The 25,876-nt window shown below is 37.5% G+C and overlaps 2 protein-coding genes and 1 pseudogene across 3 annotated transcripts; 2 read left to right on the top strand and 1 right to left on the bottom strand.

The window, feature by feature from the left end:
- The first annotated feature begins 1,746 nt into the window (after positions 1 to 1,746).
- LOC147549248 (protein FAR1-RELATED SEQUENCE 5 pseudogene) lies at positions 1,747 to 6,148 on the top strand (annotated as a pseudogene).
- Positions 2,707 to 16,480, top strand: LOC147549247 (uncharacterized). 2 transcript variants are annotated; one of them, XM_086669362.1, is made up of 7 exons: positions 2,707 to 3,026; positions 4,022 to 5,822; positions 6,081 to 6,528; positions 14,728 to 15,152; positions 15,241 to 15,327; positions 15,411 to 15,465; positions 15,540 to 16,480. In XM_086669362.1, exons 5-7 carry the CDS (start codon positions 15,251 to 15,253, stop codon positions 16,359 to 16,361), a joined length of 954 nt encoding a protein of 317 aa, XP_086525488.1. In that variant the 5' UTR covers positions 2,707 to 3,026; positions 4,022 to 5,822; positions 6,081 to 6,528; positions 14,728 to 15,152; positions 15,241 to 15,250; the 3' UTR covers positions 16,362 to 16,480. The 2 variants fall into 2 exon arrangements, with proteins under 2 accessions (XP_086525488.1, XP_086525487.1); XM_086669361.1 differs by having other exon boundaries at positions 4,022 to 6,528.
- Positions 16,481 to 17,443: 963 nt separating this feature from the next.
- LOC147549246 (P-loop containing nucleoside triphosphate hydrolases superfamily protein) lies at positions 17,444 to 24,276 on the bottom strand. The gene is made up of 9 exons (XM_086666884.1): positions 23,579 to 24,276; positions 21,919 to 22,133; positions 20,893 to 21,043; positions 20,495 to 20,686; positions 19,822 to 19,984; positions 19,442 to 19,692; positions 18,494 to 18,670; positions 18,023 to 18,145; positions 17,444 to 17,914 (listed from the first exon to the last, which is right to left on the bottom strand). The coding sequence occupies exons 1-9, from the start codon at positions 23,999 to 24,001 to the stop codon at positions 17,612 to 17,614; spliced, it is 1,998 nt and encodes a 665-aa protein (XP_086523010.1). The 5' UTR covers positions 24,002 to 24,276; the 3' UTR covers positions 17,444 to 17,611.
- Between the last annotated feature and the right edge of the window lie 1,600 nt (positions 24,277 to 25,876).

The raw sequence follows: 25,876 nt of genomic DNA, 5'->3' as shown, positions 1-25,876 counted from the left end.
GAGAGTCTCAAGTAGACACTCTCACTTTAGAGTTTCCCTCTCTAGACACTCTATAATAAATGTGTCCACCTCATATTAGAGTGTCTAACAAAGTGTTCCACTGGAGATGGTTTTTTAACAAAAACTCCAAAGAGTCATATGTGGCATTCTTAAGTGTTAGAGATTGAGTCTCCCGTTGGAGATGCTCTAAGTGTCAATATAGAGACACTCTAAATTATTTTGGTATCCAATTGAGATCTCTAAGTTCTCTCTACTTAATACGCATGTCACTCTTAAATTGAATAGGGAAAAAGTAGTTGAAAAGAAAAGGTTTCTATTGGTTTAAATTTTAAAGTGACACTTAAAGAGTCTCAAGAAACACTCTAGTTTAAGAGTCTCTCTATAATAAATGCTCCCACATCATCATGGAGTGTCAACTAGAGTGTTCCATTGGAGAAGGTTTTTAAACAAAATCTCTAAAAATCCTACGTGACACTCTAAGTGTTAGAGTTTGACTGTCCCATTAGAGATGCTCTAAGGTCAGCGAGTTTTCCGCGCTTTTCTCTAGAATCTTGCTGCTATAGAGAGTCGTGCAAAAGGTGGTGGACAACTCTTCAAACAACCTGACCGATCTCGATGTCAGGGCAGCATCCTAGGATCTTTCGCTCCTCTGAATACACTAGGAAAGATCTAGACATAGTGGAACTGTCAATAGTTGTCAAGCTAATGATCGTAACATAGTCATTCACGAATACTTCTGGGTCGGTGGAGCCAGGGCCGCACCCACCTTGGGACCCGTGGGGGCACGTGCCCCCACAACCCAAGGTGGATTTCCCTTTATAGTTGTATTAATTACTAAAATTTCCTTCAACAGACCCAGTTCCTTCTTTCCCAGATTAGGAATTCTAGTAGCCCACAAAGTACAAAACCAATTCTAACAAAGTGAAACCTTGGACCGTTAGGTGTTGGACGAATCCTAGTCTAAGTTATTGTCCATTTGAAATCCCTAGTTTAAGGCAGGTCAAATTCCTAGATAAGTAAATACTGCTCCCCCCGTCCCAAAATGAATTACCTATTTTGAAAACCTAATTTTGTAAGGGAACATCATTAATTAGAGTTTGACTTTAAAAATAACATGATTTTTTCGATTGTACCCTCATTAACTTTTTACGATACAATGAAAAAGTCTTACTTTTAAATAAAATTGTAATTAAATTTAGAGAGGTGATTTAATGAGCTCAAGCTCATACTCCAAGGGTATGAGCTTGAGCTAATAACCGTTGGATTTTGAAGATATCTTCAAAAGATATGAATGAAATAAAGGTACAGCTGTACCTTCCCAAATTAATTACATGCTTTATATGGAGAAATAATAAGTCACATTGTACCTATGTATTTACGGAAAATGCCATTGGAGTTTTGTACAGATTAAGGAACCAACGTGGTTTCAAAGGCTGGTCATAGTTATAGAAATTTTTTTATTGAGGGGAGATATTGAAGCTTCTATTTAACTACTTGTTTCTATGTTACAAAATCATGAGTGTTTTTCTATATAGAATCTTGAAATTTTATTTCTTTTTAATTTATAAATTTTCTGTTTCTTGTTTGTCATTATTTTGGAGAGTTTCTTTAACCAAAAACTCATGACAGGTTAAATTGCAACACGATTTCAAATTTAAACTACACAAAAATCATTTCTTCTTCTTCTTCACAAATTCTCATAATAATTAGTGTTTTCAATAATAAAATTCTTCTATCTTCGAGAACATGCTTCCACAAAAAAATACGAATCTCAATGTTGATGAGGGTGAACCTCTTGAAATAAATATTGATAGTGAAAAAAAGGATGAGATTTACAGTATATATGAGAGAGGTGATGAATGTAAATTAAATCATAAAATCAACGAAGAACATGAAGAATTAGATAGACATGCACGTGAAGAAGAATGTGATGATATTGATAATGAGATAACTGAATTTAGGCCATATGTTGGCATGGATTTTGAATCCCCCGATGAAGCTTACAACTTCTACAACAAATATGCATTCAAGATGGGATTTAGTGTCCAAAAGTCTTCGACATGTAAGTCTAATCGCACTAACACAACAATAGGTCGTAAATATTGTTGCTCACTATAAGGATTGTGTAATTCTACTACATCTGAAAATTTCAAAGACAAAAAAAAGAATCGTTGTGAAACAAGAACGGAATGCGAAGCAATGATCTTTATAAGATTGAGAGCAGAGACTAAATGGGTAGTCTCTTAATTTGTAGAAGAACACAATCACAATCTTGTGCCTCCATGCAAAATACATAAGCTTCGATCGCATAGGAAGATAACAGAAGGTTGATGTGACGTTAAAATGCCACATTTGGATCACTTAACTTTGATGAATTAGTTCTTTTCGTGTTTTATTTCTAATTATTTATAAGTTTTTCTTGGTAGGTACCTTATTTGGAGTTTGACGCTTCATTCGGAATAAAACGGAACATTTATCACATTTTCATCTCATGTGGAAGAGACCGGAAGGAAAGAGCATCAGGGGTATTTTGGTCATTTTGAGAAAATCAGAGGTTAGATGAAAAGTGGAGTCAATGGTGAGTCCGACGGCAAAAACGGAAGTTGAATCGGAGTTCGGACGGAAAAATTACGGAAGAAATAAGTCGAAGGTTATTTTGGTCTTTTGTGGAAATTAGTGGAAGTAGAGACAAAAGTTAAAGGCACTCCCTTGAGTTCTATATTAAAATCAAAGTCCAAGTACAAGCCCAAGAGTCTAAGAAAGAAGGAACATAAAGAGATTCTATAAGCACCTCTCTTATGAAAACCAAGTCTATCTATTAAGACCAAGTCAAGGGTTTATGGGCCATGTTGAAAGAACAAAAGGGGGCAGACTTCATCTTCTCTAGGAAAATGAGGGTTTGTGTGGGTGCTTGAGAGGGGAGCTAGAGAGAGAGAGAGAGAGAGGAAGTAGCGGCCGGCCAAAGCTTTGGCCGGCCGGCACATCTAAAGCATGGTTTAATTGAAGAACAGCAGCATCTCCAACAGGTAGCAGCTCCAACAGGTAGCAGCTGAAGGAGTTGAAGGAGATGTCCTTCGACCAAGATGGCAATGCGAGCAATATGTCGGATAGGATAATTGATGTGGAAGATCATCAAGTCCGATTGATTTAGGGATCGTAGAGTTGTAGCTAGAGACCAACTACGATCGTCGAATTACGAAGTAATTCGCGGCTAACTTCGATCGGATCCTACAACGGGTTACACATAAGAGTGTCAAATTGATCTAGGATATGACTAGTGGGAGTGAGATATAACCATGGGAGTGTCCCATAAACATATCTCATAGGCCTAAAAAGGAATTAGGCAAAGATAGTACAAAAAGGCCAAAAACAGGGTTTTTGGGCCTAGGCCGATTCGGGCACTTTTAGGGCTCGGATTGGGCTGAATTTTGGAGGGTTAGTTGCTGATATAATAAAAATTATATCTGCCAATTTTCGTGGTGTTTGTACACCTCATCCTTAGGGAATTGAGAAAATACCAATAGTTGCTATTTTCGACTATTTCCCTAAATCTTATTCTAAAGGGTGTTTTAGGAAACCTAAAAGGAGGTGGATTCTTATTAGGGTTCTATATAAACACTCTTAGGGCAGAGAATAAGGTGTGGAATTTCTCTCTAAGCTTTCTTACTCTACCACATCAAGTAGAGAGGAGAAAGTGAGCTAATTCCCATTACTATCAATCTAGTCAAAGAAGAAGGTGTTCTTCTTTTCCAACCACCATTGGTGTGCTAGCTATACAACAAGGTGGGAGATCAAATTGATTGCTCGTGTCCCAAGTAGAGGAGCTACACTTGAAGCTCTTGGTCTTCTTCAATCAATTCAACTACTTCGAGGGAAAAGCGATTAAGGTAATCTACTATCTCCATTAGATTAATTACTAGTTTTGCATGTGATCCTGGGAATACTAGTGCAGACATTAGATGTCATATTTCCGCTATAAACACTAGTAGAAGGGTGTAAATCCCTACAGCAGCTCCAACAGGTAGCAGCCACGGGATTGACGGGAACAGCAAGTTGCCGGAGCCCTCATCACCAACTCGATTCACCAAAGGAGCAGCTCGGGTTTTCGTCAACAGCAAGAGCTCGAGTGGGAACAGTAGAAGGCAGCACGGGATCTTCATCATCAACGGCATAGCAGCCACGGGACTCAACCAGCAGCAGCTCGAGAAGGACAGAGCTTGCCGGAGGTAACAAGAGCCGCACTCCATAGCTTGAAGCATTCACAGCAGCTTCGGTTTTTCAGAATACCTGCTCGAGATCAAGGTTGTGCTCGGGTTTTGTTCTTCTTGTAATCGGGTTTTGCAGCAGCTAGCCTTGGCCGGATCTTGAATCTTCACTTGGCTGGATTTTATCTCACTCTTGTGGCCGGAAAGTTTTGGGGTCTTACTTGAGATTCTCTTGGGTTGAGTTTTATGTGATTTCTTTGCCATTTGATTGAGTTTTGGTGTTCAAATTCTAGAGAGAGAAAGCTTGTAAAGCTTTAATGGTGGTTTTGTAATTTGAGTAAGAAGAAGACTGACTACTAAGGGGAACTCTGGTTCTGCTGAGAGGACACCTATTGTACACTGTTAAGGGGACTCCTGCATTCTGTTACAGGGAGATCGACAACACTTAAACACACTATATTTCCCGTCGATCTTAGTCTCGCGCCTCATCGGAATAGGGAGATTCTCACCTTAACTCGTGTCTTTCTTTGTTTTCTTCCCGTTTATTATTTGTATCACCATGTCTAGCTAGCTTTTGTAGTCGGATACTCGTGAAACATGTTTTGATGTGACAAAAGAGTTTAATTGCTTTTAATGATAGAATCTTCCGGGTTTTTAGACCGTTCATGGACTGGAATCTGAGTTAAACCAAGAGTTCGTTGACCAATCCAAGTAAATGGGTGAAGTTAACTAACTTTTCATGCTTATAGATCATTAGTACTAGTCACTATCGATTTTTTGGATCGAAATATCCCTCTCATTCCATTCTTGCTCGACTCTTCCCGAATCTCTCACCTTTAGTTTAGTTAGCCTTATTTGTTTATTTATTTGAAATCAACCCAAAAACCCAACTTATTATCTTTTCATTTTTAGTCTTAGTTAGTCAGTGACACCTAGACCGGTGGGCTAGACTCTTTCGGTATTCGAATTACCTCCCTATCCTTGAAGATCGATCCCGGTCTTACCGGGTTATTACTTGACGCCCGTATACTTGCGGGTGGAGACCTTTTAGGGTAAAAGGTCAAGGAGTAGTTTTGAATAACATGCGTTCAGCGGGTATGAAAACAAATCTTGTGATGAATTATATGGCGTGTGAAGCAGGAGGTATCCGCAATGTTGGATTTACGGAAAGGGATGCGAGAAATTTCTTTAGTTCAAAGAGGAAAAAAGAGCATGGAAAGAGTGACGCAGAAGCTTTACTTGATTATTTTGAACGTCAACATACGGAAAACCCATCATTTTTTTATTCTATCCAAGTTAATTCAGAAGGTCAAATAACAAATTTCTATTGGACTGATGCTAGGTCAAGGATGGATTACCATTACTTTGGAGATGTTGTTTGTTTCGATCCTACATATGGAACTAACAGGTATGACATGCCTTTTGTCCCAATTGTTGGCATCAATCATCATTACCAGACAACATTATTTGGTGGTGCATTACTTTATAATGAATCAGAAGAATCTTTTGTGTGGGTTATGAAAACATGGATGAGATCAATGAATGGTAAACAACCAAAAGTGATTCTTACTGATCAAGAATCTGCAATTGGGGGAGCCATTGCGAAGGTATTACCAGGTATGCGACATCGTTATTGTTTATGGCATATATGTAGAAATGCAATGAAGATTTTACCTCATATTATTAATGACCACAAGAGTTTTACTCGTGAATTTAATGATTGTTTGTATGGAAACGAGACAATTGAAGAGTTTCATTCAAATTGGGAAGCAATGTTGAAAAAATACAATTTAGAAAACAATAAGTGGTTGACAAGACTATTTCAAAAAAAAGAAAAATGGGCATCAGTTTATACAAGGGATATATTTTGTGCAGCAATGTATACAACTCAACGTAGTGAGAGTATCAATTCCTTCTTCGATGGGTACTTTGCCTTTAGCTGAATTTATTAAAGAATATGAAAGGGCAGTATTAGCTAGAAGAGAAGCGGAAAATGACGAAGACTACGAAACCAATCATAAAATAAGGGCTTTGAGATTTTCAATAAATATTGAGAAACAAGCAGCAGAAATTTACACAAGAACTATCTTTCAAAAATTTCAAAGTCAACTTTTCGAGGGTATTTCATATAGGCATGAATTGGTAGGGAGAGAGGGGACAAAATCTAGATATCATGTATGGAGATCAGAATACAAACAAGCAACACGTATGGTCAATTTTGACTCTCTTGACATGACTACAAGTTGTACTTGTCAACTTATAGAATTTGCGGGCTATTTATGTAGACATATTCTTAAGATCTTTTTAGTTGAAGATGTTCAAAGTGAAGGAGTTGAAGGAGATGTCCTTCGACCAAGGTGACAATGCGAACAATTTGTCGGATAGGACAATTGATGTGGAAGATCATCAAGTCCGATTGATTTAGGGATCGTAGAGTTGTAGCTAGAGACCAACTACGATCGTCGAATTACGAAGTAATTCGCGGCTAACTTCGATCGGATCCTACAACGGGTTACACATAAGAGTGACAAATTGATCTAGTATATGACTAGTGGGAGTGAGATATAATCATGGGAGTGTCCCATAAACATATCTCATAGGCCTAAAAAGGAATTAGGCAAAGATAGTACAAAAGGGCCAAAAACAGGGTTTTTGGGCCTAGACCGGTTCGGGTATTTCTAGGACTCGGATTGGGCTGAATTTTGGAGGGTTAGTTGCTGATATAATAAACATTATATCTGCCAATTTTCGTGGTGTTTGGGCACCTCCTCCTTGGGGAATTGAGAAAATATCAATAGTTGCTATTTTCGACTATTTCCCTAAATCTTATTCTAAAGGGTGTTTTAGGAAACCTAAAAGGAGGTGGATTCTTATTAGGGTTCTATATAAACACTCTTAGGGCAGAGAATAAGGTGTGGAATTTCTCTCTAAGCTTTCTTACTCTACCACATCAAGTAGAGAGGAGAAAGTGAGCTAATTCCCATTACTATCAATCTAGTCAAAGAAGAAGGTGTTCTTCTTTTCCAACCACCATTGGTGTGCTAGCTATACAACAAGGTGGGAGATCAAATTGATTGCTCGTGTCCCAAGTAGAGGAGCTACACTTGAAGCTCTTGGTCTTCTTCAATCAATTCAACTAGTTCGAGGGAAAAGCGATTAAGGTAATCTACTATCTCCATTAGATTAATTACTAGTTTTGCATGTGATCCTGGGAATACTAGTGTAAACATTAGATGTCATATTTCCGCTATAAACACTAGTAGAAGGGTGTAAATCCCTACAGTGGTATCAGAGCCTCTTGCTATTAACTAGATTTTGCTAAGAATCGAACTAATTTATATGCTTGATAGTTTGAAAATTGAGTTTATAAAAGTATTTTAAAAGGTGTTTTTAAAAAGGTATTTTTAACTCATAATTTGATGGGATTCAATAAATTTTCAAATTGAGAATCACATTGATGATTAAAAGTGTTTTAAAAGTCTCAATTTGATTGAATTTCAAACTAATCCATGCTTGATTAAATTGATAGTTATGTTTAAAAAGATTTTAAAACATAAAATTTGATTAATTTTGAATTGGATTCAAAGATTTTTCAAAATTGATTTCAAAATTGTTCTTTGAAAAATTTCAAAAACCTAGATTTTGATCCAAAATTGGTTTGATGAAGAGTTGTTTTTAAGTTTTGGAAACTTTTGAAAAACAAAATTTTGGAATTTTAGAATTTTAGAAGTGTTCTAAAAAGAGTAGTTTTGACTTTAGGAAGCTCTCAAAACAAATTTGGAAAAATTTAAAAGTTTCTAAAAGTTTTAAAATTTTTTTAGAAGTGTTCTAAAAGGAATTTCAAAAATTTAAGAAAAGTTTTAAAACTTGGAAAATAGCAACTTAGAGTTGCATAAGAAAAAAAAAAAAAAAAAAATTTCTTTTTGGAAACTAGGGTTTTGAAAAACCCTAGTGTCCGGCCAGGAAGCTTCCTGGCCGGACCAGAAGCTCCTGGATGTGTCCACTGGACGCGTCCAGAGCAGCTGCTGAGACGCGTCTTGAAGACGCGACCAGCAGCTGCGACAGAAGCTTCTGGACGCGTCTTTGAGACGCGTCCAGAGCAGCTACTAAGGACGCGTCTTGAAGACGCGACCAGCAGCTGCGAAGGAGCTTCCTGGACGCGTCTAGGACGCGTCCAGAGCACTCGACCAGACGCGTCTTGGAGACGCGTCTGGGAGGTTCTGGGTGTCTCGGACTAGTCCGAGACACCTAGTGCTGGTCCGGTCCAGTACCAGACACGTCTAGGACGCGTCTGGTACATGGACTAGCGTCCTGGCTCCGGCCAGGACGAGACCAGGCCTTAATAGGCCTCGGCCAGGACATGCCGGCCCTATGGGCCGTGCTATGTCCGGACCTTGTCCGAGCCCTTTTTGGGCTTGGGCCGGGACTTGTCTAGGACTTGTCCCGGGCTTTTTCGAGGCTTTTCGGACCACGAAAAGGGACCATCATTCGAGTGGGAGTTTTTGCCAAAAAAATTTCTGATTCCAACCAAATAATTCTAAAATCAATCCGGGCCATCCAATAGCCCAAAACGGATTTCTCTTTAAATTGATTTATGAAATCATTAAGAATCGAACCAATATTTTTTCCGAAATTGACCCGGGCTTTCTCGAGCCCAAAACGGAGTTTTTCTTAAAGATGATTTTAGAAATCATAAAAGATAAAACCGGAAAGCACCACTAGTAGAATTCTTCGAATTTAGACTTAAGGTCCGTAATGTGACATGTGATGTCAACAAAAGTATCTCCCAAGATAATCATGCATATATAATTCTTAGCCTTAATATATTATATGATTGCATGTGATGTGAATGCGGGAAACTAGTATGGCCATAGATTTATTTCTTTATTCTTGTTTTAAGCACGGATGGGTGCATGCTTTGTAATTAATTTTAATTTCAAGTTTATACGATCTGCGAATCGTTAGAGTCTTGTAATTAGAGTTTAGGGTCTATGAGTCCATTAAAGAAACTCGAGGATGAAATCCAAAGGCGAGTGGGAGAAATCAATGGAGGTTCAAAGATGGCGATCTAAGACGAACCAAAAGGCGAAACAAGAAGAAAACCAAGGGTGATTAGATCTTCTAGGTTAGGGGCCATACAAGGATCCATGTCTGCTTGATTTACTTTCTCGCGCGCATTTACTTACTTATTTACGCTTTATGTCGTGGATGTTAGTTAGGCTAAATAGTTCACTATAACAAACGCCAGACTAGCGTAAAAGTCCCCAAAAGTAATCTTGAGTAATCGCCTATCCAGATTAAGACACTCGTTGCGCCCTTGTTCGAGGAAGGTGGGTCGGCCTTCGCAGAGTACCTCCTCTACCTTGGGACAATGCGGGTAGGTCTATAGAAGAGGCCTGCACGTCTAAATGGTTCTACTCAACGAGATCAGCAAGAGAGTCTTGGATACTCGAGGCAAAAGGATAGATTAGTCATTCATTAATGAAATCTATCAACCAAGAGTCATAAGGTATGATCAGTGAAGAAGTTCGCTCACCCGGAACGACGGAGTCAAAGCGTAGGGCCTTCGTCCGCTTTACTTCGAAGAACTGGGGTCTTGGAATCACTTATTCAATCGGGGACGATTTTATATTGAATAATGTGGGAAAACTAATGTTTTTCAAAAACGATAACGAGTTTTAAAACTTTGCCATTTCTTTATGTAGTTTTAAGATGACACAAACGATTTCAACATTGAATCACACCTAAGGGAGGTGCTGATCCACTTCCTAGAATGGAAGAATGAATCCGAGAATAATTCTCAGATTCAAAAGGAAGGTCACTAGAATACCCAATCCCAATGTTGACTCATACAAGAGAAGGTCAAAAGCCATTTGCAAGCAATCGTATAACATTCTCTTTGGAAGAATAATGAATGCTAGCATAACCATTAAGACAAACTGAGGAAGAATTTCCCACAGAAGTCATAAATGGAGAGGTACGAGACCTCCAAGGCAATCTGAAAGTCATCCTAACGGAAGACAACAGAATACATCTATCACCCAATTCAATATTGATTGAACAAAGATAGATAAGACCTTAGATGAGTCACTCAGGTTGTTACAAACAAACTGAGCAGAACATACGGGAATATCCAGTCTAAGAAAGGTTCTTAAGATTTGGTACAAAGAATCTAAGAAATAGATTCAAAAGGGCAAAAGGATCAGTCAAGTGAGACAAACATTTGATCAAAGAAAAGCAGCTACCGAGTACATGATCAAGAGTATTTCTCATTACTGTGAATGTTTCTGAACAATGGCTAGACCATTTAAAAGGAAACTACCTTTAGCACCTGGAGGACAAAAGGAATGGAATTATGAATTCCGATTCCGTATCCTTGTTAACAAAGTTAAAAACAAGTATCGTAAAATTCCTTCATCAGGTATTTTAAACCGGATGTGCGGCTCCGTAAAGCTCAAGGAAATCACATACTTGACTAAAAAAAGTAAAGATCCAAGAGGGAGCAGAAGCAGTAATGCTAGGGATGCTGAAAGGGATCAAAGTCTTCTTTTAGACACTGATCTAGCTTAGAACTTAATAGTGATTATTTTGTTCTTCTAGAAACATATGATGTTTTAAACCAGTGGTAAAATTAACTGAAGGTTAACATTGATAATGGCTAAAATCAAGAGATTCAAACCCATTAAACTTCAGCATTGTCAATTAGGTCTTAAGGACTGAATTGACAAAGTCACCCTTTTCAAAAGGCATAGAGACTGGTAATCTATTAGGACTCATACAGTGTTATGCAGACCTATAAGTTTACTTGCAGAAGCTAACGAGAGAAACTTCAAATACGTACTCTGACAACTTCATGAAGTATGGAAACGTACAAATCATAAAGTATAAGTCAGAATGTTTGAAAGGTTCAAACAAAGTACAAACCGAAGTAAAGAATCACTTTGACAAGATAGTGAAAACTTGAGTCAAACACTTGATAACCATCAAAGGAGTTGAGAAACAGTTTCCCAACTCTGCTCCATGGAACACATCCGACGGATGGTGGATTCAGTGGGAGCAATCGAACATTGCTATGCATAATTCGATCAAAGATGGGTTTAAGCCAGTCTTCCGAATATTTTGGGACATATTCTATAAACGATTGTTTTCACACTTACCAAAATTCCGTCTAACAGCTAAGCTTGTAAAAGCATTACAAAACTAGCTAATATCTGACGCAATTTCTTTTAAAAGAAATTTGGGCTTCTTCCATAACTAATCAAGAGAACAAAGTGTTTGTTGCTCATGATAGTATTCTTCTAATAATTAGCACACCTAGTAGTCTGGGAGAAAACACTAATTATTAAAAGAATAAGTGGGAGAAAAGTACAAGTCGATTTAATTCGATCATGAGAAAAATCATGGAGGGTCATGAAGAACAATCATGAAACTTGTACAAGTCGATTAAATTCGACCAAGAGCAACAAACTGCGACTCCTCGGAAAAGGAAAGGTTAAAGACATGATTTTATAAACCCACCGCACAAAAGCGAATGTCATTCGCCGGAGAACTCTCAAAACAAGTGAAAGTGTCTTTAAAGGAATATCTTAAAGTAATTGAGAAAATTCCAAATTGTTGTTCAAAAGCCCTAAAAGGTCAAATCTCAAAGACACAGAAAATAAAGGTTATTTCTGAAGAGATAAAAGACCTGCGCAGAAACGGAAACTGACTCTAGATTTTGGCTAGAACCCAAAATCATCGTGGAATCCATATCTCGTCAAGACATGAAGCTTGATAATTTAAGTCAACAAAATACCTAAATTGGTTTTCCAAAATAGAAAACTGAGAAGGATGGAAACATTCGTGTTTCCCGAAACGAGACAAGAAAAATAAAGATTCTTCCAATCAAGTTATGTCCACAAGCATGCTTCAGAAATCTATCGACGGATTAAAAGCACGCAAGAGTTAGAATCTTCGATTCAAAAGGCAATCAGAGAAATTTGATTCCTGGAGAATGAAGAAAATCTTGAATCACGAGTTTCAAGAAGGTAAGTGGAAGTAAACAAACCTTTCGGGTCCGTATGCAGAGTACATACAAAAGATTGAGTACGACATAAGGTGTTGTATAACAGCAACGAACTGACTCAATAAAGGACCACACACAAAAGGATAAAATGCCATTTTGGGCATCTGAAGATCTATAAGCATAGATCAAAAGGATGATAGGATTAGAGAGACTCAGTACGCTGAGATGCTTGAGATCTAAGACTCGGAAAGTCTAAAAGAATTTCGACCCAAAAACTCATGACAGAGGGCGTTGCAAAACTCGGAGTCTAAAAGACACCGATGAGCTAGCACGCATGAGAGAGACATTTATGTTCGAAAACATAAAGTCAATCATGTTGGACATGATTAGCATTTAAACATCCGAATTCGGATTGGAAAACCGAAACACTACTTAGTACATCCTAGAAGGCTAAAGGATGAAGTAGTACAAAGTTGAACATGTCATCGTAGCAAACTTCCAGACATGGAAGGAAAGTAGGCTAAAGTATTTTAAGCCGGGAACTGTTGCAAATACTACACAAAGAATTAAAGGCCTTAACTCTAGTAAAGATTACTAGATATTATCAAGGTTGAAGATAGTAATCTTCAAATTAATTGATAATAAGCAAAGTTTAAAACCGACTACCACGGTAGTCAAACTAAACTGTCACCTAAGACATAGTATGAGATTCATACACAGTCTAAGGCATGAGGTGTAATTTTAAACCTCGACAAGTAAAACTGAGTGGGTAAAAGGAGTTTTACGGAAGAGGCTCAGATTTACAACTCTCGTTATCAGAAATAATAAGAATTATTTCACCAGTCGTCTAAACTTGGTTTAGTGTTTAAACGACAGTCCATCGATAATAAAACGTTCCGAATAGGTTTGTCAGATACGTGATCTGATGAATGAAACCCTATTAAGTGAACTTGGAATATTTATTATCAAAAATCCCTGGTCCAGGTCATTGCATGGACAACAATGACTCACGAAGACTAGCACGGGAGTCGATGGGTTAGCGCAGTTTCATGGGCTATAGGAATAGTATATTCTATTCGACTACGTGGGTGTATAAAAGGTTTATACACTGGATAACCCTCAAATGAGAAGTACATCATTCGTGATGAACGTCAATACTTCTCATAAAGACAATTGGAGAGATTCCTCAAAACATGAGTGCTCCACTCATCTTATGTAAGGAATGCCCGACTTTGGTTCCGTTAAACGCCGCGCCGTAAAAGGAGGTTATAAAGACGGATACTGGGAAGGACAGGATAGACATGAAGTTAAGTGGGAGCGCAAGAATGGATTGTGTCACCCTAATCACATTAGGTACAAAGTGTCTCAAGGCCACTTGATGAGTAGCAACTGAAAATGCGTGGCCGCGCTCAAACGGATTAAAAGTTAATCGTTTGTCTTTTACAGTTGTACTCGGATATCAAGAAAGTCTGAATGATGTGACGCATCAGATGGGATACTAAATTGACACGGGAATCGAGGCATTGCACTTGTTCTAAGTCCAAGTGGGAGTCTGAAGGAGTTGAAGGAGATGTCCTTCGACCAAGGTGACAATGCGAACAATTTGTCGGATAGGACAATTGATGTGGAAGATCATCAAGTCCGATTGATTTAGGGATCGTAGAGTTGTAGCTAGAGACCAACTACGATCGTCGAATTACGAAGTAATTCGCGGCTAACTTCGATCGGATCCTACAACGGGTTACACATAAGAGTGACAAATTGATCTAGTATATGACTAGTGGGAGTGAGATATAATCATGGGAGTGTCCCATAAACATATCTCATAGGCCTAAAAAGGAATTAGGCAAAGATAGTACAAAAGGGCCAAAAACAGGGTTTTTGGGCCTAGACCGGTTCGGGTATTTCTAGGACTCGGATTGGGCTGAATTTTGGAGGGTTAGTTGCTGATATAATAAACATTATATCTGCCAATTTTCGTGGTGTTTGGGCACCTCCTCCTTGGGGAATTGAGAAAATATCAATAGTTGCTATTTTCGACTATTTCCCTAAATCTTATTCTAAAGGGTGTTTTAGGAAACCTAAAAGGAGGTGGATTCTTATTAGGGTTCTATATAAACACTCTTAGGGCAGAGAATAAGGTGTGGAATTTCTCTCTAAGCTTTCTTACTCTACCACATCAAGTAGAGAGGAGAAAGTGAGCTAATTCCCATTAACTATCAATCTAGTCAAAGAAGAAGGTGTTCTTCTTTTCCAACCACCATTGGTGTGCTAGCTATACAACAAGGTGGGAGATCAAATTGATTGCTCGTGTCCCAAGTAGAGGAGCTACACTTGAAGCTCTTGGTCTTCTTCAATCAATTCAACTAGTTCGAGGGAAAAGCGATTAAGGTAATCTACTATCTCCATTAGATTAATTACTAGTTTTGCATGTGATCCTGGGAATACTAGTGTAAACATTAGATGTCATATTCCCGCTATAAACACTAGTAGAAGGGTGTAAATCCCTACACAAAGTATTCCAATCCAATACATACTAAAGAGGTGGACAAGATACGCAAAATATGGACCGGTGATCGATGAAAAAGGTAAAGAAGTGATAGGTGACTCGAATGACAGCGTTGCTATTAGATAAGTAAACTTTTGCCAAGAGGCAATTAATATTGCAGCTAAGGGTGCAACATCTATTGAATTGTATAAAGTGACATTGAATAGCTTACCTAATGCTTTGAAAGAAGTCGAATGTGCAATGAAGAATGAGACCACTAACATATCTAACGAAAATATGGCAAACAGTTCATCTAAAGAGAAAATAAATTGTTAGAACCACCTATTGTCAAGCACAAAGGCAGGAGAAAGAGAATAAAATCTTGGATTGATCAGTTACCGAAGAAGAATATTGTTCAAACTGTCAAAAAAAAATTTAACGGGATTGCAAGGAGGTAATGTTAATTTATGGTCCCTAATAAAGTATTTATCTCCACATAGTGTGTTAAAATATTGATAATTTTTATTTGAACTTTTTTTTAGCTCACATGCCATGCAAACAACAACAAAGAAGATTCCCCGTAACACAAAAGGAGAGGAAAAGTCAAAAATATTACAACACCCAATCAGGTATTAATTTATAATATAGTATAAATTTTGTTACAATCAAAGAAAATTTTATACTAACTTAAAAATTGTATTATATATCGTAGTGGTAATGATAAAGACATACTTTCTAGCACAAACAATGACATTCTAATGAGTCAGGTAACAATATTTTTAAGTTACACGTTATTTGAAAGAATTTTTTAAAATTTACTAATGATCTTCGATATTTGAAGGGTCCCTACGTAGTTGATGCTTATGCAATGAATAAGAAGAAAAAAGTTCTCTTACCGGACCTTAACGAGGATCTTCCACCTGAAATAAAAGACAACATCTCACAGTGGGACATGGATTTAATTTCTTTCGACTCTGGTATTGATAAAGATTTTGGTCAATTGTTTAGTTGCCATGATGTAAACACAAAGAAGACGGATTATGTTAGTCAAAATCTCATTTTAAAAGATATGTCCGATGAATGGGTGTTAGAGAGTTTGTTGTCCGAGTTTGGTGAAAAGGTTAAGCAACATGTCATTGAAAGGTTAGAGGATGTTTTAGGTGATGGTCATTGTGGATACAGGTGTTGTGCAGAGCTTTTAGGTTTGGACAAAGAATACGGATGGGTAATTGTTCGTAAGAAAATGCTCGAGACATTAAAAGAAGATGAAGTTATATTCTCTGAGCATTTGGGTGTTGATCGGTACATATATATTACAGAAGTACTTGACTATTATGAAGAATATTGTGGTAAGGGACATTGGTTTACTTTACCTGATATGGGTTGTTTATTTGCTACAACTTTCAATTGTGTCTTGTGTGTGCTATCAGAAACTCAAAATATAACATATCCACCGCTTAGGGGAGGTATTCCAGAAGAGCCAAAGATTATTGCAATTGTGATATCAGAGAGGAAAAATCACTTTGTGAAGGCAATTCTAAAAGAAAATGCTCCAATTCCACATATATATAAAGGTTGGCATCGATATTGTCTACCTTGTGCATTTGAATGGGCACATTGGGTTGAATCCAAAAGTGAAGCATGGAATTTTATTAGTATTTAATTAATTTTCTCAAGAATGTTACTAATACTTTGTTAAATTTATGAGTTCAATTTCCAACGAATTTTAATTTATGAAGTATATGATTATGGTCTAACATTGTTAAATTTTTCATCACCTAACTTTTATAGTCTTTTATCTTTTCTAGTTTATTGATATCTACTAGTTTGACAATTGTGTAAATAATTTAGTTTAATGGGTTATCTCCCCCCCCCCCAATAAAAAAATTTCTATAACTATGACCAGCCTTTGAAACCACGTTGGTTCCTTAATCTGTACAAAACTTCAATGGCGTTTTCCGTAGATACATAGGTACAATGTGACTTATTATTTTTCCATATAAAGCATGTAATTAATTTGGGAAGGTACAGCTGTACCTTTATTTCATTGATATCTTTTGAAGATATCTTTAAAATCCAACGGTTATTAGCTCAAGCTCATACCCAAGGGTATGAGCTTGAGCTCATTAAATCACCTCTCTTAAATTTATAGTAATGGGTATAAATTTCTTCTCTATATTTTTAGAAATAAGACAATAAAATGAGACAATCAACAAAAGAAATTAGGTCATTCATTTTGGGACAGAGTAAGTCTATATTAGGGTTTAGTGGGTAACTATATATTAGGGTTTAGTAAACAATTTAAAATCCGACATCTTTCTATCTTTTCTATCATCTTTTCTACTCGCTTATAAACATTTTTATTAAAGTTTCTTCCTCGTTGCAAAAATAATTTAAGGTAATATATTTAATATTTTTTATTCTTTGTATTTGTTTTCATGATTCTATTATTTCATCCATAGTTGAGATTGAGTTCTTACCGTTTGTTTGAAACCTGGAAATCTATCAAAGCTCCTAGAAAGACCAGACTAATTCATGACGAAGAAGAAGAGGGTGGGTACTTGAAATAATTAGGGAATTTTTTTGATGCAACACCATAAAATACCAGGTTTAGTTTCAACTGTAGGATCTTTTATGAAATGCATATCAGTTAGATTAGCCTCTCTATTCCATCTGCCGTTCTCTTTAAAAGCATCTGTAGTGGATGATTGCGGGGTCACTGCTAAACTTGTACTCAGCATCCCCTTTAACAGTATACTAGATTTTGAAAAATTATCTCACTTGAAAATTTTACACAGTGCTAAACTTAGCTGGGATTGTCAAATATTTCAATTTCAGGTCACAGTTGCTGGTTTAACTGAACCAAGAATTGCAGATATCATATCTGTATACAAGAGAATAAAGATTTCTATCTTAATCAGGCAGGAGAGGTAAGCGATTCACACGATAGACTGACCCGTTGTTATTCATTTCATTGTCTAAGCCCATTTCTGCATAGTCTATTTCATCATCATCGGCAAGTGTACCTTCATCAGTCCTATAATGAAATGGAAGGATCTTGATATGTGCATTTTGATCTTTACCAACTCTCTCAGCTTGTAGCTGATATTCTTGAGCAAGTTCCGTCTGAAGAGACATGATGTGGAGGGACCTAGGGAGTAGCTCAACAGGCTCTCCTTTTGGGATTACAACTTGTTCGATGGCCAATCTAGCTTCCTGCCGAAGTTAAAAATCACATTAGATAGGTCAATAGAATCAAGAATTCTCTTTTTCTTGTATTAAGTAATTCAATCTTATTATGTCAAAAGAATCATCTATTGCTACCTCTAATGCGTCCATCTTTTCCGAAGAACTTGTCCCATCTTCTGCTTCGAAATCCTTCGACCCTTCTGCATGTTCGCTAAGTAATGCTCGTAGAGCCTTCGTTATCTGCAGCAAGGAACTTGTCTGCAACAAAACCAAATAACACATTTAGACCAGACATGAATCGGTTTGCAACTTCGTCGATCAGCATTTAACCGTCAGAAGGATCAAATTATAAAATCTTGGCATATTTTACACATGGATGCGCAACAGAGCTTTTTACACAATTAACTCATTCAGACCACACGTGAAACATGTGCAACTTTGTCGACCCGCGTTTAACATGGGTAAAAACTAAAAGAACATGTGGTTGGTGTGTCATTAGGTAGGTTTTAAGCGGTACCAAAAGATGGAATTTTGTCGATATTCCACACATGGGTCAATAAAATGGCACTTAAAGTCTCAAGGCCAGAGAATAAAATGAACAATTACCTTAGTTATGTATATGGTTTTGCCATGAGATTTAGCAACAGCCTGAATGCCTGGATTCTTCTTGAGCTTGGACTGCAAAGCAAGCAATGCATCTGCTTTGCTAATGTTATCAGTTAATTCGACTGCATCATCCACCTTCAGCTGCTTAACCCCTTGAATTACACTTGTCTCGGGGATCTAGATGAACTGTTAAACTATTAAGTTCCAAACACACTATTCTTTCAACTAGCCATGATTACTGAAAATGTACCACTTAGCAAAAGCCATCAGTGTTTCTTTTTTGACGGACTTCCAAATATACGCAAGTTTACTCATAGTTAAAAAGGTGAACAAGCTTCGTGAACGCTTTTTTAGTAAAAAGAGTATTAGGTTTAGGTTAATAGGTAATTAGCAAAATCCAAAAATAGCTAAATGCTGACATTTATCTCACTAGCTTTCCCTAGATAACAACCCACCAAATCTTCCCTCTATCCGTATTCTCCCGAAACATAACAAGAGAAATCTTTGCATATAGTCATATAGATCATAACATAACTGCCGCATCAATTCCATTTTTACGAAGGGATATACCTTCTCCGACGTATATACATTAACTGCATATGCTGCTAGCATGTGTTGCCTGCTAGTTATATCACGGAAAGAGAGTTGTTTGTGCACACAAAGTAGTAAAATCACCTATCTGGTAAGATATAGTAAAAAATCTGACTGCTACAAAAAAAATTTAGCTCTAGAATTTAAGTTGTTATTTTTTTCTCCACAGTAAGGTAAAAAGCTACATGTTAAAGAAACCATGGTTGCAGGGCACTCCGCTAATATAGGGAATACCATAAAAGACTCATGGTGATGAGAGATGCATTCTTAAGTAAGAAAGACAACGTTTTTTCCTTTATGCAATGATTGACATAAAAATTCTAACATAAACATGTCATTAAGCGGATAGTAGCTTACCCCATACACATAAAGATAAAGAGGAACCTCATCCTTATGGGTGATATCTACCATGTTTGTAGCAACTCTGGAATTTAAGTCAGTTTCATCAACTAGTTTGTCATTTGTATCCATAAAATCTTCAACCATGATTTCATCTTGCTTCTCAAAGGAAATGTCAGTTGAAGGTTCCATTTGTATACTAGGTATCGATGTTTCACTTTCCAATCCCCAAGTGTTAATTTTGCGTACTTCATATTTCGGGGTACGACCTGTCCAATCACGGAACCAACTTATCAATCTGTGAAGCAATAACAAAAAAAAAGAATTTCTGAACTTCAAGACATCTGAATGCAAAAGTTGAAAAAGAAAAAAAAAAGAAAAGAAAAGAGAAAACAAACCTGAAAGAATTGCATCTACTGTTGCTTCTAAACTACGATGAACTCTCAACTCAGCCTTGGAGATAATTTCCACACCACAAGTAAATGTTGAAGGTCCTTTCCTCTCCAACACAGTCTTCTGGACACCCCTTCTACTAGCCTCTTCATCTCCCAAAGTAACACTCTGAAATTGAAACCAAATTATTCATCAGAACTGAAACAAGAAAGGCTAAATCAAATATTGCTTCACGAAATCGATGAACAAGTAATAACTTAGGGACCTCAAAAGGTGAGAGCTAAATGTACGAAACATTATTTGGCATTGTATGCCTTCAATAACATTGACATCTATGTCATCGATCACAAAGACTCCCCGTTTCGAAATAGTGAGTTGGTTCAGACTATCTTATCTTTTAGCTCGTGTGTTTCTCATCCCCTTCCTAGTAACAAATTTTACATTCGTAAGTATTGTGTCTCTCTAGTATTAACAACGATAATCAGCTCCAACTGCCCATCACCTAATTTATATAAATAAATCATATCCTCACTTGTATTTACTTGATTTGCTCAATAAGAAGGCAAGTTGAAACATGGAATAAAACCATGTTTCAAAGTATAGAACAAGATAAAGAGACATTTCCACTTCTGTTTTTTATGCTTCAAAGTAGATGATATCAAAAGCAAGTCATCTTACTTGTATTCCTCCAACAAGCATCTCCAAAGAAGGATTCATTATCAAATTCTCTACAGTTACTCCATGAGCCGTGCCAACTAGCTGAATTCCACGTTGTGCAATTGTGCTTGCAGCCATTGCTTCCAGTTTGGTACCAATTTCATCGATTACAATGACTTGGGGCATATGATTCTCTACTGCTTCTATCAATACCTGAAAATTTAAAATGAGCAACTCATTGTCTGGAAGTGGGGGATTTATTTAGAGCATAATGGACAAGATATCGAACTCCTGCAAAGGTAGAGTCTCATGGTAATTTCCCTACATTTAATGTAGCACTAGAACTAGTAACCACATAGTTGGTTTGGCAATATATATGGCAAATAAAGCGAATCAAAGATCATAATTATCAGGCAAACCTTATGCTGCATATCAGAATGTTGTACTTGCATCCTCCGTGCCCTACCAATTCCAGCATGAGGTATATCGCCATCACCACCTATCTCATTTGACGTGTCAACGATCATCACCCGCTTCTTACAATCATCTGCTAGCATCCTAGCTATTTCTCTGCATCATTATGTGTTAATTGTTGAGTAGATGTTGCATATACTTGTGAACAAACACAATATGATGCAATAAAAAATTCAATACAACTTTCTGCAATGGAGATGTGTTCAGTATAACAGTCTCTTCAACTAGATTGAGTTGATTCCCAACTCTCACACTTTCCTAGGCTATAAACTAAGCAGAAAATTGATATACACTTTAGGTGATACCTCTAGTGCTAAACTAGGCAGTCCAGAAGTGGATGTAGAACACAGGACCTATACTCTATAACTAAGAATTAATAGCAGTATTTACTTTGATTGAATTGAAAATTAATTCGAGCACAAAATAAACAATTAGACCCACAGTCCAGACTACTTATACAGAAAGAGATAAGTACTAGAGTGAAAAAAAAAGGAAAGCAAGAGATTCATTTGGCAGAAAATCAAGCTGCAGAATTGAATAAGCATGCCATGATTGGCAGCAAACTTTTAATGGGAGATTGAGTCAAGGAGAGCAAGAAATTCAGAAGAGACACTGAAAGAAGAGAGGAGCTGAGTGTGTCTGGGGAATAAGACCTACTAACTTACAACCAACAGGCAACAGCTATGTGGTTACCAAACATACTAAAACTGAGCGCTAAATGAGAGAAGAACTGATATCAGTGACAAAATCAGACGTCTCATCTTCACTGACACTTGTCCAACAATTTGTTTTCTTATTCCTCCGCCACCAAACCCATATCCGCAAATTACTACTCTTACTTAGTCACGGCACTATCTCCAACAGACAGATAGCAGATGAACACGGAACACGACCATTAAGTATTTTTAAATTTAGAGAAGACTTATATCAGTTTCTACTATTCGAATTTATAACAAAGATGAATGGCCAACCTAATAATTGTGGTCTTTCCAACTCCTGGAGGGCCAATAAGCAATATAGAAGCATCATCCTTAACCAAATCCTGTAACAAATCAGCACTTCCTGATATTGCCCTACCAACACGACAAGTTAATCCGACGATTGCACCCTTACGATTTCTTATGGCACTAATACGATGTAAGGTTCTGCTGATTCCTGCACGGTTGTCAACAGCAAAGTCACCAACCTGCAACATGACATTCTTTAAATAAAGTAACCTTTTCTAATGTTTCCGCTACGAATTGTCATCAAAAATTCGAGGCATCCATCATGGCACTCAAAGATGAAACTATTGCTTGTGACCAAATGAGAAACATACGAGAAGCAAAGGAACATACAGTAAGTATCGACTGCTTTATATGTTACAGGAGAGAGAGAGGCTGAAGTAACTAGAAACGAGTGGCCTCTTCCCAAGGATTAATATGTTTCTGGCCAAGCAGCTACACATTTACACTCACAAGATAAAAGATCATAACATAAGTTGATTTTGTTCTTAGTTCGGTATCATAGCAATTCTCATTCCAGCTTGTACATTTGAGTTTAATCAATACATGACTAACCCTGAACAAAGGCTACTCAACCACAAATAAAGGTGGGTGATTTGGGGAAATAAGAAAATTATCCGGGGTAGAAAATTTTAAAAGGAAGATGTGAATTTTGACGAATTTTCTAGGGTGCAAAATTTTAAAGGGAAACAAGTCATCTTCTTCCTCGTCTCTTATCACCAACTCTGCCTACGACCACCAACTCCGGTCACCACCTCTAATTCCGACCACCACCATTTTTTTCCTTTTCGTCTTCTTCTCTCCTTCCAATAAAACTACAACCTCCATTTATCTTTCTTCTCTCTACTCCTCCCTCTCCATTTCTCTCTCTCTACTCCTCCCTCTCCATGTCTCTCTCTCTACTCCTCCCTCTCTTCTCTACTTTTCCCCCTCCTCTTTCTTTTTATTTAATCCGGCGAAGGGGAGGATCCCCTTCACCGGAAAGCCGATTTCCCGGCTAATGGTTTGGGGTTTTCCCAAACCAATTAATGTTAGACTGGTTTGGGAGAAAAATTCGCTGGAAAATGGCTAGATGGTAAGAGAAAGAAAGAGAGAGGAGATGGTTTCTCTCTAACAATTAAAAAAAAATGAGTCAACTAAAGTTGACCAATTTTTTAGAAAGTCTTTGCACCCTAGATACTTTTCTTATTTCCCCAAATCACCCACCCAAATAAAATACCTAGGTCATCTATTCTCTGCTCACTGTCAATTGGTTGAGTTGGATGTCCGCAAACTCAACAGAATGACTTCCAAGAACACAAAGTTTTTTTAGTTTTAGCTTACCCTTACCTAGAGGTCTTAATGATCTTTTACTCCTAAGGCTAAAATGCTTTCCAAATCTTCAGACTGTTGACAACTATGGGTTTCCTTCAGTAGGAATAGAATAATCCTTCTATAAATAGAAAATGCTCTCCTTTTATGTTCTTTGCCAACAAAAACTCTAATTCAGGACAAACTCATTCAGATAATTCAAACAGATGTACAAAAAGCACTCCATTATCATGAAACCCTAACAATAAAAAGAATATGCACAACAACAGTTCAAGCTTTTAATTTAATTAGATAGGAGGAAATCTGTGTGACTCACCAGGGATGTTGCATGCTCAAGATCCTGAACAGTGATGAAGTTATCAGATAAGATGAAATCACCAGAGGGGAATCGAGCAAGAGGTCTCCTACCTAAATCCATAACAACTTCAATCATGTGAGGAAGTTCTGGGTGCTCCGCTACGCTCCGCCGTATCTCCTCCGGCAGTAACGCCAATAAACATTCCAATTCGACGTTGAATTCATTGATAGAACTAGAAGAAGGAGAAGAATCTGAATTGCAACAGGAAATAGTTGTTGGGGAGATTAGTTTATTGATTCGACTATGGAAAGAAGGAAAACGAGGAATTGAGAAATGGGGAGAACTGTAAAAGGTTAGTTGGGACTGAAGTTTTAGTAGAGATGGTGATGGTAATGGTGGATGAAGATAAAGCAAGGAAGAAGAAGAAGATTGAGAGATCATCTATACTGATTTTAAGATGTCCACTCAAATCGTCTCTCTCCTTCAGAGTTTCTTTCTTCTCTTACTGGTGGTTATTGATGTTTCTTTCCAATTCTCAGGGAGCTATCATCTATCTCTCTAGTTTCTCTCTCTAAAATTATACTACGGCTACGGCCTGTGGTCTTTCTTTGGTATCTCGTGTGGACAAAAGAATAAGGGAGCGGCTAGCACCTTTTCAAAATGTATTTTTTTTTTTTTTTTTTGGGAATTAGACTACGATCCACGATAGTCGTTACAAGGCATTGATGCATCATGAAGATGTAATAAGTACGATAACCGCCTAATTTAAATCAAGAATGAAAGAGGCAGGGCCGGCCCTAGTATATCGGGGGCCCCAAGCGAAACCAAAAATTGGGGCCCCCATACAATGGATATTAGAAAAAAATTAAGTAAAATTTAAATAATGCAAATGGTAGGAATCGAACCCTTGACCTTTCATTTAAGATCTAAACCCTTTACCACCAAGCTACAACTTAAATTGTGTTTGACATTGATTTAAAATATAATTAGTTTTTCGAAAATTACATACAAAATATGAAACACGAGACCCTTGATTATTTGGGGCCCAAAGCGACCGCTTTGGTGGCTTTGGTCACGGGCCACCCCTGGAAAGAGGTCTAAAGTCTGACAAATTATTACATTATTTATAGCCTAAATTACATAAGATAAATCTTGATGGCAACTGCTTCCACCGACACTCGGTCCCACGACCTCATGGGTTTAAGAGGGGTCTCCAGCTGTTACACCAAAAGGTGGTGGACTTTTCAAAGTGTTGTTAGCCCCGGATGTAGCGACTGACTTGGTCAATATCTTTTGACTAAAAAAATTTGTTGGCACCCATTGACTTTTGAGATATAAATAGTATTTGGTTGGTGATTTTAACTTACAGATCCAAACTCCATATGTGCCACCGACCACCTCCGTAGTCAACCAGCAGCGACCACCATCGTAACATTCTCACCTTCCAGTGCCTCCATCATCCTCCATTGTGTTGGTTTCCATCATCTTTATAGTTGAAAAAGTCATGGATGAAGAAGGAAGTTCCAAAATTTTTGGGTACGAGTGTAGTGGGACTTCTCCAAAAGAGGTATATAATCCTTGCATAACCCGTTAAATCAATTTTTATTTAGTTATGTGGTTGTATTTGAGTTTCAGGAAAACAGCGGTCTGTCCAGACCGGTTCCAATCCCAAAGGGTTAGGTTCGACCCTACCGAATTGGTTCAGACAGGAAGCACCGATTTACTTCGGTTAGGTTAATCCGAGTTGTCACTCTTTTTTTAAAACCTATTTTCGCAGATATTTGATTTAAATCTTTTTGGACCCTTGGAATTTTGGAGGTCCCCATAGGGAGGACGAGTGACATGCCGAAGTACAGAGTACATTCCCTTATTTCTTCAATGAAGATTCCTCTTAATGGAACGAAGAGAACATCCGACAATCGAATGTTTCAAACGTCCATGTTAATTCAAGTGAGGGGCAAGGAATTAGTATTGATGTTGGTGAACATTTTGTGACTGAAAATGTGTTCGAATCTCGAGAAAAACTAATCGTATGGGCTAAAGAAATTGGTAGAAAGCTTAATTTTGTGATTTTGATAGGCAAGTCCGAGAATAGAAGAGGTGGCACTAAACCAAGATTACAATTAACTTGTGAAAAAATTAAGTGGTCAGTTTCGGTCACATATTAAAAAGAATTTGATTCAAAATTCAAATCCACCTCCTGAAAAGAAAATGAAAAGTAGCACAAAAAAATGTAACTGCCCATTCAATCTCAAAGGAATATCGGGTGAAGGTGATATGTGGAAGTTGGTTGTTGTGCCTGGAATTCATAACCAC

Source organism: Eschscholzia californica, unplaced genomic scaffold (genome assembly GCF_041429995.1).
Source record: "Eschscholzia californica isolate CP2 unplaced genomic scaffold, dmEscCali1.0.p SCAF_3, whole genome shotgun sequence".
Lineage (NCBI taxonomy): Eukaryota > Viridiplantae > Streptophyta > Magnoliopsida > Ranunculales > Papaveraceae > Eschscholzia > Eschscholzia californica.
Note: the sequence above shows the minus strand (reverse complement) of the source record. Positions and strands in the feature narration are given on the sequence as shown.